At 49.9% G+C, this 14060-nt stretch overlaps 1 protein-coding gene across 2 annotated transcripts in view; it reads left to right on the top strand.

Annotated features, from left to right (window-relative positions):
- LOC307192440 (store-operated calcium entry regulator STIMATE) overlaps nt 1-14060 on the top strand; it is a 55613-nt gene that overhangs the window by 23066 nt on the left and 18487 nt on the right. For both annotated transcript variants that reach the window (XM_079933321.1, XM_079933320.1), the window contains exon 2: nt 12855-12903. In XM_079933321.1, the coding sequence (XP_079789447.1) occupies nt 12855-12903 (49 nt within the window). The remainder of the gene's footprint in view (nt 1-12854; nt 12904-14060) is intronic.

Genomic DNA, 14060 nt, shown 5'->3' with positions numbered 1-14060 from the left:
GAAGTGGATTTTCTGGGCCGCAGTGTGTAAATATTTAAAATCAAAACAGACATTACCAAAATATCTGCTGCAACTTTTTAAGTGATCTGTGGATTGATAGGGAGAAAACCATGCATGTCTCCGTCTACTAGGAGATCAAATGAAGTTCATAAATGTATTTGGCCAAGGAATCCAGTTAGCAGTGTGGTGGTGACGCAGCAAGAGCAGATGCAGCAAATCTCTGTGAGTTCCCTAGGCCTAGAGGGTCCCCAGTTGCCCAGGGACACTGGCTCTCAGGGCAGAGTCCTTCTAGGACAGCCCATTCCTGAACGCTTGCGGCTTCCGTCAGTGTTCAAGGAGAATTTACACTACCCATGAAGCCTTCATTAGGAATATTTATAGGTCTGTAGCTCCTCCTGCTTCTGAAAGTCACACTGCATCCTGGAGACCTCTTCGTCCACCTCCAGCAGCATCTCTAACATCTCTGCCTACAGCATCCCTGGTCCCAGGAGGCTCCATTCACTGTGACCATCCTGACGTCAATTTAATGATCCTGGGGACCAGGATCACAGATCCACTTCCACACATTTCCCTAGTGGTTGTACCATTTACTTTTCTACCTGCAGTTAAAGAGTGCCTGTTTCCTAATATCTTCACCAAATGTTTTAATCTTTGCTAATCTGGGCAAGAATAATTATTAATTTGCATTTTAAAAATTGACCTTATTGAGGTTGCGTTATCTTCTTGTGTGCTTATCAGCCGTCATTTCTTTCCATCCAAGAGTTCCCCATGGAACACTCCCACCCTTGCTGAGGTCATCAGCTGTAGCAAATGGCACCGCCACCCTGCTCCCAGGGAAGCTGTGCTTCTAAGGAGGCCCCGTGTTTAGAAGGCTAAGCATATTTATTTGCCAGACAGTTTAGCTTTTTCTCTCGCTTCTCTCTCAGCCTTTGGCCCACCCACGCATGGGAGGATTAAAGCTGGCTGACTTAGAACCTCGGCTTCATCTGTCCAGAAAGAGTCCTTACAGAAAATATTCATGGGCACTTAAACTGATTACAGAGTGTCCGGTTCTTGCATCTAAGGCCAGATATGGGGAGGGAGGCCTTGACAGGATGGTTGACCCTGCCTTGTGGTTAGTTAGGAGGAGGAAAGATCTGGAGTAGTGTCCTCTGGCAGTCTTGCTGGCAGATTACTTTGGCGCCAAAGAGAAAGCTAAGCAATTTTAGTCCTGTTGCAGGACTAATGGTTTGCAAACCAAACTTCTGGGAGAACTCACTGTGCAAATTCATGGAACTTATTGAATTAAAAATAGATACCTGGACGGTACTCAATAACTATGTCTTTAAGTGACAGACTGAAGGAATTCCTTTGTTCAACAAATATTGTGTAGCACCCTCTTAAGAGCCAGGCACCCTCTAGCTGCTAGGAATGTGGGGTAAGCAGAGCAGAAGTTCCTGGTCTTACAGAGCTTCCTTTCTAGTGGGGAGAAAAAAGACAGTGGTCAGGAAAACACAAAAGAATTTCTGAGGTGAGAGGCATTAGTGCTGTGAAGAAAACGAGATAGGGAAGTGAGATTGAGGGATGGGGGCAAGGCAGGACGCGCACACCTGGAGCTGAGGTGGTTGGGAGAGGCTTCCAAGGAGGTGTCCCGGAAACTGGGACAAGAGTGAGACGAGGGGCCCGCCACTTGGCAAACTGGGAGAAAAGTGTCCCAGACAGAAAGTGCAGCTGCGGCAGGATGGAGCCAGGTGAGTGTGGTGCATAGAGAGAAGGCCGGAGGGGATGAGGGGATGAAGTCAGAGAAGCAGAGAGAACCCAAAGTGACGCGATACCTTGGCCATGAGAAGGAGCCTGCGTTTTATTGTAACTGCTGTAGAAAGGCATGGGAGGGCTTTGTGTTTGTTTTTAAAATTTTTATGGGGGTGTCATTTACATAAAGTGCACAGCTCTGAAGTATAAAGTTTGCCTTTTGACAGATTTGTGGCCATGCGAGTTTTAAGTGGAGTGGAGGGACACCCTCAGCTGAACTCTGACCCCAGTCCCCCCCCCCCCGCAACCCCCACTGCAGGCACCTGCTCAGCCAGCTTGTGGGACAGCAGCACCAACCTGCTCTTCCCCCTGGATCGGAGTGTGATGACAGGGTCTCATTCCATGGTTTCTTGAATCGGTGACGTGTCGGTTCAAATTTTTTCCTCGCTCTGATTGTAGAAGAAATTCTGCAGCGGCCCTGAGTTGATTTCATGGTGCATCTCCCATCTTCAGCTAAGAGCAGCGTGAGGTGTCTTGACAAGAACCAGCCCTTTTCCCCAGTGACCTTCTGAGCCTTCCGAGCTGGTCTTGAGCCCTCTGTCCTGTCAGTCCCTCGGTGTTGCCTGAGCATGTCCCGTGTTCGCTGCCTGCTGTGGTGAGGCGGGAGGCCCAGCCGTGCCAGCCTGAGCTGTGCCCTGCCGCTCTGCCCAGGGTGTCCCTGTCACCACTCTTCAGTGCTCACCTTTCAGAGCACCAGCATCTGGAGAGTTCTTCCAGTGGCCAACCCTTGGGGCTGATGGAGGCTGACGGACCAGGGAACAGAGAGCACAGCCTGCTATAGCTTCGTTCTGGTCCCACGTGGGAAGTGCAGGCCAGGAGATTTGGAACCAGAAGTACAGTGATATAACAACTAATGATCTTGGTTGTATTCAGATGGTGACATTTTAGAAAATTTCACTTTCTCTGGTTTCCAAACTTACCACAATGATTTATAATCTATAAGAAAAAAGATTTTAGGGAGGCTCTGGATCTACAAATTATAATCAGATGAGTGCTTTCTTGCTGTCTGCAGCTGGGCTTTGCACCTGAGGATGCACTGTTCCTCTAACAGTAGCACCTCTACTCCTTCTTGCTGTGATGTGCACAGTACTTGCTAAGTATAAAGCACAGTTTTAAATACTCTATGAATATATTGTCTTGCTAATGCTGAGGTGAACCGGGTGCTGTAATTTCTTCCACTTTATAGAGAGGCAGATAGAGGCCCAGAAAGGTTAACAACATTCCCTGGCCCCACGTAAGTTGCTGATGTGAGGTTTTGAGCCCAGAGCTTTGCACACTGAGTGCTAAGGTGTCACCTCCTCTGGCCTGTGGCAAGGCCCAGTGTGCTCTGCTCCATTTGTTCGGTCAGTTCCTGCTTCCTTCTAAAAGGTGCTGAGCTGGGTGCGGAGGGTGTAAACACGAATAAGTTGAGGAGGCGTGTGCCTCCTTAACTAATTGTCTGGCGGGAGAGACAGAGCCTTAGTATTGCACGTGAAGTGTTAATCCAGGAGTGTGCATAGGAGACCTTGAGGAGCCAGAGGGAGGCAGGAGGCTTAGCCCCGTTGCAAAGGAGGCATGTCTTAGAGTTGTCTGAACTTAATCTAACAGTTTTCCAGGAGAAGAAATGTGGAGGCCCTCCCAAGCCAAAGGGACAATGTGAGTGACAACTAAGTTGGGAGATGCCAGGCCACGGGTACCTTGTTTGCCAACTTGAAAAGTCAAACTTGTGTTCCCTGAGGGATGGGAGGTGGGGTAGACTCTGGAAGCTTCTAAGCAAGGCATGGCATCTCAGCTCACTCCAGCTGCTGTGTGGAGGTGTTTAAGGGAAGAGAACCAGAGTCGTGAGGACATGTTACGGGGAGGAGGTGGGCCCTGACCTCAGGGAGCCTCCTGGGCTCTCTCTGCCCTTGCGGTCCAGCCCTACAAGAACCAGCGTTGTCTTGGATTAGGCTTCCTCGGGTTGGCTGGTGGGGGTGGGGTGGGGGGAGGATGTGGGTGCTGGAATCAGGTAGATGTAGATGCACATGTTGGTTGTACCACTTTGGGCCTTTGGCAGATCCTCTGACCTTATGCGTAAAACAAGGATGATACCTTTCACGGTTGCTGTGAAGATGAGAAGTAATGATGTAAAATCCTGGATTGAACGCCTGACGAAGGGTGGTGGTGAGGCAGTCACACCACTCACCTGCTACAGCTGCTTTTGTCCCAACATTGACCCTGTGACGTAGACAGCTGAGGACACTTAGACCCGGAAGAGTTAAGTGACTGGCTTAAAATAATAAAACTTTTGATAAAGCCGGGACTAGATTTCAAACTACCCCCAGCTGGACTGCCTTTAGTCCCTTGTAAGAATCACGTGGCTCTTCACTTCTTGAAAAGCAGCCCAGTCTGGGTGTACAGCTGTCCTAGGCTAGAACTTGGTCACACAGCCGCACCCAGCTGCAGGGGAGGCTGAGGACACAGTCTGCAAGCTACCGAAGGGACTTCCTTAGTGAGAAAGAGAGGGGTCGGTGGGTTTGGGGGGCAACCAGCAGGCTACCTCAGTGTCTTCCTGGAACTTTCTCCCTGCTCTGAAGACACTGAGTACCGCTGGGGTTTTCACACCACTAGGGAGCATTAAGGAGGCTTGGATATTGGGATGATCATTTATAATTTAGGGAAAGTGCAGAAACACTTCTGGGTTCTTCCTAGATTGCTGCTTCCATCGGGGAGGGTGGATTTACTCACCCCCAGGAGTTTCTGTCCTTTGGGGTTGGGGTCCTGGGAACACAGAGCCAGCAAGCTGTGGTTTGAGGTCACTGGCCCAGCCGGTACCAGTTACAGAAGGAGGCCTGTCTCAGGTGGCTCGGATTTCACCCCAGCTCCACTACTAAGTACCTGGTGCTCCTGGACAAATCAGCTCTTCCCTCCCACTTTCCTCACCCTTTACACCGAGGAGGTTGGCCCCTCAAGGACCCTTCCGGCTCTGACTCAGATTCCAAACTGCCTAGTTTATGAACTGATCCCCAGCTGGCACGGGTGGGGGCTGCTTGCCATTTGCCCTGGTAAACAGCCTGTTACCCTCGACAGGAAGCCTCTGTTGCGTGAGCCACTGAACCGTGGTACAGCTTGAGAAATGAGGCCATCAGCGTGTCGTCCTGGTCAGCAGCCTGTCACTGGGCAGAAGGCTCTAAAACTCTGGGTTTTTTTCTGGCTGCAGGTCATTGGAAGGAGAGGGTTTGCCCCCAGGGATGAACAAGAAAGCATGAGCTCATAGTCTCTGGAGCCTCCCCCACCCCAGGGGGTGGAAACCTGCTCACATCCCGAGGCCCGAGATCTCACACAGGGACTGGTGAAGAGCCTGTAACTCATTTCCGTAGCCTGTGACGTGGCACCATCCAGGGTGTCTTCTGTTGTATCACTCTGTGAAATGCCAGATGCTGAAGTGGCTGCTGTGTGGTCTGTGATCACCTTCTAGCTTCAAGATTACACTTTAGCAGTAAGAATGTGAATGTCCCACACGTTTTATATTGTAACTGAATTGCCTTGGTGGATTTTCACGGCAAAGAGAAGCTCTCTGCCAAGAAGCCTGCCGGGTTCACAGGCCCCTTCCTGTACTGTATCCGCAGCAGGGGTGATTTTACACCCTCCTCATGCTGGTTTGGGAAGTGCCGTCAGATAAAGAGGGGCTCAAGGGACTGCTACCTCCTGGTAATCACATCTTCTGAAGCCCAGTTTACCCCGTTGTCATTCAGTTGAGCCCTGCTTTCTCTTCACCAGTCAGGAGCCTCTTACTGCCCCTTACACGCGTCTAACTCTAATTCTCTCAGGGTGCGCCCGGCACGAACATGGCTGTCTTAAATTGTGCGGTTTAATTTCTAAACAGTTGTGCTTTTTATGACTCGGTTTCTAAGTAGGACTGCAGCTGCTTTGAGGAAATTATTTCCCTTCCAGTTCCTGTGATTTGACTTGCAATGCCACCTCTTAGGTCTTCTTCCTTGTGATATAAAAGGAAACACCCCTGTATAAAATCCCATCTCTCTTCCTCCACTCAGCAAGTCCCTGGGGCATCAACTGGCGAGGCTCCGAGGAGGACAGGGAAGTGGATTGCCAGGTACCTGCCCTCTAGGTGCTGACTCAGAGAGGTGTGTGCAAAACCAAGTGACGAGGTTGCCGGTGTGAAACAGGTAGAATCTGATCACCCATACTGCCTTCCTGTTGTGCGGCACCAAAAACACAAAACTTCTGGAAGAGTGAGCACTATGCCCTGGTACCCTCAGGGGAGGGTGTGAGCCGAGGCCCAGAACAGGTGGGCAGAGAGGAGGGCAGGTGGGAGTCTTGCCAACCTCACTTGAGCTGCTTCCTGGGCGCCCACGTGCCTTGATGAGTGCACTCTACAGCCATGCTGAGGCTGCCTTTCAGTGATCACATTGTCAAAGCAAAAAGTTTCATTAAGGGCTTCCCTGGTGGCGCAGTGGTTGAGAGTCCACCTGCCGATGCAGGGGACACAGGTTCGTGCCCCAGTCCAGGAAGATCCCACATGCCGCCGAGCGGCTAGGCCCGTGAGCCACAACTACTGAGCCTGCACTCTACAGCCCGCGTGCCACAGCTACTGAGCCTACGTGCCGCAACTACTGAAGCCCAGGTGCCTAGAGCCCGTGCTCTGCAACAAGAGAAGCCACCACAATGAGAAGCCTGTGCACCGCAACGAAGAGTAGCCCCTGCTCGCCGCAACTGCAGAAAGCTCTTGCACAGCAACCAAGACCCAACACAGCCAAAAATAAATAAATTAATTTAATTTAAAAAGAAAAAGAAAAGAAAAGGGAATTCCCTGGTGGTCTAGTGGTTAGGGCTCTGTGCTTTCACTGCCGAGGGCCCGGGGTTCAATCCCTGGTCAGGGAGATTCCGTAAGCAATCCGGGTGCGGCCAAGAAAACAAAAAGTAAAAGTAAAAAAAATTGCCTGATTAGTTTTTTAGGGATGCCATAACAAATAATCGCAAACTTCTTGGCTTAACAAAACAAATTTATTCTCTTACAGTCCTGGAAGCGCGAAGTCCAGAATCCAGGTGTCAGCGGGGCCATACCCCCTCCACTGGCTCTAGGGGGGAGAATCCTTGCCTCTTCTACTTCTGGTGGCTTCAGAGGTTCCTAGGCTCCTGTCTTCACAAGGCCTTCTTCTTCTCTGCTCTTCTCTCTCATAAGGGTACTTGTAATTTGATTTAGGGACCCCCCACACCTCCCGTTAATTGAGGATTATCTCTTCTCAAGACCTTTAACTCAATTACATCTGCAAAGACCCTTTTTCCAAGTAAGGTCACATTCACAGGTATTGAGGGTGAAGATTTGGACATACCTTTTTGAGGACCACTCTTCAGTTGCCAGCCACATTTGGAGTGGGGGGAACTCAGCTATATGTTGCTTACAGTAGACCCACGTTAAATATAAAGTTGAAAGAAAGGAGATTGAAAAAGATGTACCCTACAAGTTCTAACCAAAAGAATGTACTCTCTGGATTTTATACACTTTACCTCTTCCAAAAGATGTATTTTAATTCAAAAATGAGTAAGATTGGAAAAGAAGGGAGCTGTGCTTCAGGCAAGTTAAATGATGTGCAGTGTAATTACACTGAAAGTTCCTTGAGGGCAGGGACTGTGTTTGTGTTATGCGTTTTAGTATCCCCAGCACAGAGTACCTGCTGGCTGTGGGTGGGATGGGGAGGGGAATGGGTGGGCAGGTGGGTGGGTAAGGCGACTGGGAAGCCTGGGAAGAGGCAGTCTCACTGGCATGGGAAAGCAGTCATGAGGACCTGGACTAGTTCAGTGGTAGAAACGGGGAAAGGGACACATCCAGATGCCTCCTCAATTGCAGAGTTGGTGGGAGAGATTGACAGAGTCAGGGGAGGAGACCATGGAGGCCCCAGAGGTGAGGAGACTTCCATTCTATGCAGAAACGGGGAAGCTAGGCAGGACTGGCAGGGTGGGCAGGAGACACGACTCTGCGGGACCAGGCTGCACTTGGAGGGTCACTGGGGGCCAGGGCTGGGGGAGGAGGCTGATGAACCCTTGGCATAGAAACCCTGAGAGGGGGGGCTTCTCCCCAAGGGTCAAGCAGAGGAAGGAGAGCCTGTGGAGGGAGGAGAGAGCCATTGGGAGGTAGAAAGGAGCCACAGAGGAACACTCAGAACATTGGGGGGATTCCTAGAACCCTGAGCTGCCTGCAGGCGCAAGAGGGCGGCTGGTGTGGAGAGGTCAGGTTGTGGCTGGCAGACCCTAGGTCACACGCTTCTCAGAGACCAGGACCAGGATGGGGTGGCTGGGCCCCAGGTCTGGGAAGAGTGGACACAGAGGGGAGGAGAGGGAAGACGGTCCAGGACACGGCCTGCAGGGTGTGGTTTGCTTTCCTGAGCACATGTTCTGTGCCAGCTGCTTCCACCTGTTTTCTCTTGTTTAATTTTGAGGTCAACCTGCTAGATCATAGAGGCCCCCCTCCTTTTTTTCTTTTTACATAAAGTCACATAGTAGCAGAGGACTCACAGCGCATCTCTCTGGCTATTGGCCACTACTGCTTTTCTGGCGATGGGGCCCCACACCTGTCTCTGGGACGTGTGTGCATGAAGGCAGACAGCCTGCTGGGAGCCCCCCGAGGGCTGCGCGCGCCAACGGCCCCCTTGTCTGTCCCCCACTCTCAACATCCCCCCACCCCCCCTTCTTTGTCTCACGAGGGCCTCTCTTGGGCGCTGCTCCGTCGACCTTGGGTTCCAGCTCCAGTGTCGCAGAGTGTCGGGGGCCTGGCCTACCTTTGAGGTGTGCCTGCTTCCCCTCCACTAGCCCTCCGGCCTCAGGGGATGTTGGTGGATACGTTAGAAAGGATGGATTGCCCTTTGCTTTGCCCTCTTGCACCGTCTGAGTTCTCTCCATCCTGTGGAAGCACCAGGAATTGAGAAAAGATCGGTTGTCCGAGGGCCGAGCCTGAATCACTCTCTGGAGCTTCTGAGGGAGCAGCTGCCACAGCCCCGTGGGGAACAGGCCTGTTTGGGAATGGTTACCTGGCTCGTCGTCCATCGGGGACCTGGAGGCAGCTCCTCATCTCTTACCTGCAGAGAAGTCTTGTGTCCCCTCAGTTTCCCACCTTTCACCACCACCAAACCAGAACCAGAAGTGCAGTGGAACAGTGTAAGTTCCCAGCTCTGGAGTTGTCCTGGACAACTCTTCCTCTCACACCCCCCCATCCACCCTGTCGGCAAGTCCTGTCGGCTTAGTGTTGAAGATACAGCCAGGATCCCACCTCCTGTCGTCCTCTCCTGCTGCTAGCTGGCTAAGCCACCGCTGCCTCGCCATGGGTTCTCATACTGGTCTCCCTGAAGGCTGCTCAGCACAGCAGCAGGGGTGAGCCTATTCGACTATAGGTCACAGCGTCCTGCCCTGCAGCTGCCCCCTCGTCACTGCAGGCAAAGGGGAGCCTTTGCTCCCTGGGCCACAGGCCTGGGAGGCCTGACTTCATGTCCCGTACTCCTGCCTATCCCTGGCCTCTGCCTGACGGCTATTCCGCAGACACGGGTGATTCTCACTGACTGATGCTCACCTTCCGGACCTCCTCATCTGTCCCTGCAAATCCACTTCCCAGGCCCCTTCACTCCTTTCCTGCTTTCCTATCCCTTGTTGCTGCCTGCCATGCTCTGTGTTTACTCCTCTCTCCCCCCTTGAAAGTAAGGAAGGTGGGGGGTTTTGTCTATTTCGTCGCCTGCTGAACTGGCCCCATAGCACAGCAGGCCCCTCAATAACACATGGCTGGGTGAACGGGATCTTCTGTTCTTTTCCAAATTAGATCTAGAGTAGCTCTCTTAATGCTTCTTCTTCCTTTAATTAAAAAAAAAAAAAGATTTTAGACTCATATATTCTAGGGAAAGGGCGTAGGACATGGAGAGGGAGAAGGCAGGAGCCACATGTCTGCTCTTCAGAAGAATCTGAATCCACTCTTGAGTCCCATGTAGGGCGCTCCCGCACACGGACAGCCTGCACACACCCTTCCTCTCCCTTTCTTGAACCAGAGCCCAGCTGTGAGTCACATCACTTCTCCCATGTCCCACTTTGCTACATTAATACAAGTCTCTGACACAGGCTTGTCTTTTTTTTTTTGGAAATAAAAACAATATGAACATGGAAGAATGTTTAAACCATTCAGAATGATACAAAAAGTCTATGGGTCCCCTGACCCATAATTCCTTTCATCAAAGGAAGCCTTTGTTAACAGTCACTTACATATCCTAGGGAAAAAACCCCTGCGTAACACCAGCAGAAATATATATTCTTTAAAAATGGGTCTGAACAGAATCATGGTAGGCATATTATTCTGCAGTTTGTTAATATAATTTGGAAGTCTTTCCATATTAATCCATGCAGATCTACCTTGTTTCTAGTAACTGCATGGTGTTGCCTCGTACCGTGATGTATATACCCGACCCCACATTGATGGCTTCTTCCTGGGTTTTTGTTATGACAGTGAAGACCTATATACATCTTGGCATGTGCTGCAGTAAGACCTGTGCGACACGTACCTGTCAGTGCACTGCAGGTTAAGGGGTGTGGGTATTAACAGTTTTGATCGATATTGCCAGATGAACGCTTGGACTGGTTCATTCTTCTAGAGTGTGTTTTCTTCCCAGCTTTTTATTTCAAAAAATGTTAGACCTAAAAAAAAAAGTCTAAATAAATTTAATGAATACACAAACGTCCTTCATCTCGGTTTATCAGTTACTGTGTTGCCACATGTATTGGTGTGCTGAGGCTGCCGTAGCAAAGTATAGAATGGGTGTATAAACAACAGAAATTTACTTCCTCACGGTTCTGGAGTCTGCAAGTCCCAGGTCAAGGTGTCAGCAGGTTTGGTTTCTCCTGAGGCCTCTCTCCTTGGCTTGCAGGTGGCTGTCTTCTCACTGTGTCCTCACATGGTCACCCCTCAGTCTATGTGTGTGTCCTAATCTCCTTGTAAGGACACCAGCCATGGTGGATTAGGGCCCACCCATGGACCTTGTTTTACTTTCATTACCTCTTTTAAGACCCTGTCTGCAAGTAATCACATTCTGCGGTCCTGGGGGTAGGACTTCTTCATGGGAATTAGGGGGGTGGGAGGAAGAATACAATTTGGCGCATAACACCGTATTTGCTTCTCTTTACTTATTGTCTATTATATTAATATAATTATAAATATTATATAATTACTTTGTATTTATTTATAATTATAGTGTAATTATTTATAATTACAAGTTATACCATTTATAATATATTTATTATATATAATTATCATAAATAATGTATAATTTTCCCCCTAAACCACTTGAAAGTAAGTTGTACCCATTCTGGTACTTTAGCATGTATCTCCTAAGAATGAGGACATTCTTCCTGGGTTATGTTTTGATGTCCTTTATTTTATGCTGATGGGGACAGACTCCCCTGAGGAGAAGAACACATGAGCAGGAGGCGCTCTGGCCCTGCCTGTGGGCTTTCCCTCCAGATGGCTTGTCCTGGCCCAGCTCCCTCCGCATCTCCTTCCTGAGCCCCCAGCCCCTCAGCCCAGAGGATGCTTGCAGAACCTCTGGGCCTCCCTCAGCTCCTCCCTCAAGACTCTTCGGCCTTGTTGATGTTTTGGATCTGTCATGTGTCCACGGGATGAGAGCCCTCCTCACAATTTCACCTGCTTTTTGGTCTCTCTATCAAAATGTCTCTAAACACCAGACATTTCATTTCTGTGCATAGACAGTCCTTGCTTTGCAACCCAGGGGCTGCCTGTATTTATTTAGAGAAGTAGGGCTTATTGATTGGCCACCCGTTTCTCTCTCCCTGCCTTCCTCTTCCTGCATCCTCATTGCAGCTTGGGGCTCTGCCAGAAGTCTGTTCTTGCCTGCTACCATCATGTCTGTTTCTTCCTCGGTACTTCTGTGTGGGAGAACATCACACATGCGGCACTTGCATTGTTTGTTTTAGTGGATAGAGTCGTTGTAGAAAGAAGTCTGCCTAGGGCTTCAGTGGAGGACAAGACACTTAGAACTTTTTTGTTTCCTTCAGTGTAAACGATTATGTCTCAGACCCACCTGAGGTGAAGATGTCAGTCTGGGGAGCCCTTTGCCATTCGACGTGGTCAGGCTGTTGCTGAATGAGCGTCCCGCCTCCACTGTCCTGTGCTGGGAGTGCCACTGCCCGGTGCTGGGACACAATCAGCATCCTTGCTCAGTCCTCTCCACCTCCAGAAACCCACCATCTACACAATTCAGAGCCGCTTTTCCGCCATTTCCACCGTGTCTTTGCCTCTGCTTAGGTCTCTTCCCTGGCTTTTCCTTCCCAGCAGGATTCATTCCAGGCTCCTTGGCCTGGCACTCAGGACGCTGCTCAACCTGTCTCCCTTGTTACCTGCTATATTAAAGCCAAATCAAATTATGCCACACACACTCTGTCACGTCATGTCCCTGTGCCTGTCAGCTCATGGTGTGTGCTCTGTCCAGAACGGCTGTTCTCTCCCCTCCCTGGTCCGTTTGCCAGCCTCGTCCCTGGTCCCCAGGACTGGGCTTGGCCACCTTCCTGACTGGTGCCTTTCCTCCAGGCAGGCAGGCGGGCTCCTGCCTTCACTCTGCCTCAGACTTATCTGTTCTCAAGCGCTCGCCACCCTTGCGGGTACGTGTCTGCCCTCCCCTACAGCTGCCTCTGCCTTTGTCTCCACAGCGCCTGGCTTGGAGCCGGCACTCTGTGAACGTTTGGGTGGGTGGGCGGATGGATGGGTTGTCGTTGGACCCTGAACTTAGAAGTAGCTACATTCCCCTTTGCGGTTTCCAGCCCCTGTCTGAGCGACCCTTGTCACAAAGAAGAAAATACAATTTTCCACATGCTGTGAGGAGCCACTCTTCCTAAGTAGCCCGTTCGGAAGAGTCCACTGGTCAGTAGCAACAGGGCCTCTGAGACCTTCATGGCTTCTTGCACATCATCCCATGTTAAAGAGCAAGTACCCTGACTCAGTGGTTTTAAACACCGAGTGTGCCGAGAACCCCCAGCTTGTTAAATGCACTTTGCTTCCTTATCACTGTAGAAAGGTACTGAATATCTATCTTTTCTTTCAGTCAAACGCTTCAGAGAACCAAAGCATGAAAGACGTCCTTGGAGGATATGGTGCGTATTTAAATATTAACTCATTCCTAGAATGCTTTTGACTATTTGGGGGGGGTTTTTGGGGGGGGGCATGGAATGTGAGCAATTATACATAACATAAAGTGTTGAAATCCATTAGTCCAGTTAATCATCAGGAACTGTGTATAATATGAAAGCACTTCTGTTTCTCCAGATAACTGTTGAGCCCACTATAGGGCTAGTGACAGCCATATGGTGGCGATTCTGTCATAACTCTGCTGTCTAGTTTTGGGAGGTGGAAGATGATACAGATGTGTCAGTCCATGCTGCAGGCTTTGTTAGTTATGTCTGCCTGTTGTTGGACTATGTTAAATCTTTGGACTCTCTATGCATAAGCAAAAAAATCATCTAAATTTGGAGATAAGTCAAATGTACCATGTAGATGCCCCTCTCCCCAAAACTAGTCTTTCTTAGTCCCAGGATGACCTTGTGGCAACAGTTTTTCCTTCATAGAAATGGTGGTTAAAGCTTCAGACATAGCTTCCAAAGACAAAACTCCAAAAAAATAAATCACTTAGAAGGAGACAGCCAGCTCCTCGGGACAACATAATGCCCTCAAGAAGCCATCTTTCTTGCACCTGTCCTAACAATAGCTACTTTCCCTCCAGAGGAAACTTCCGATAAATCTCTGTGATAAAGGCCCCTTAATAAAATTATAAGCATATTCTTGATTGATCTTCAGTGCATTATTTCTCAATGTTGATAATTCGTTTTTATTTTCCACCAGTCGGTTTCTCTCAAGTCTGGGTATCTAGCTTAGGTGGGGGGCCTGGGGGAATGTGGAGTTGGGTTTTACACACAATCCCCTTTGGTAGCTCCTACTTTGCCGTGATTTTAGGAAATGATTTTCAGGCCTCAGTTGCAGGGTTGGTCTGGATAATCTCTAAGGTCTGTTCCAGCCCTGAGACCCATGCCTGTGTGCCCCCTTTATCACTCCTGTCAGTGGCCTGGCCCAATTCTGAATGCCCAGCCTGGGAGGCCAAGAGAGGTGACCACAATCCAAAGGTTCCTCGACCGCAAACTGTGAGTGGTCCCCAGGTGTTCATGGCCGAGGAGAAACTGAGGGCCCACGTTATCTCCACAGTGCTCCTGCCACCTGTCCCAGCGACTACCAACTTTGTTTTTTCTTTTCTGAAACT

This window comes from Stenella coeruleoalba (assembly GCF_951394435.1).
Source record: "Stenella coeruleoalba genome assembly, chromosome: 10".
Lineage (NCBI taxonomy): Eukaryota > Metazoa > Chordata > Mammalia > Artiodactyla > Delphinidae > Stenella > Stenella coeruleoalba.
The sequence above is the reverse complement of the archived record's forward strand: the minus strand, read 5'-3'. Positions and strand labels throughout refer to the sequence as shown.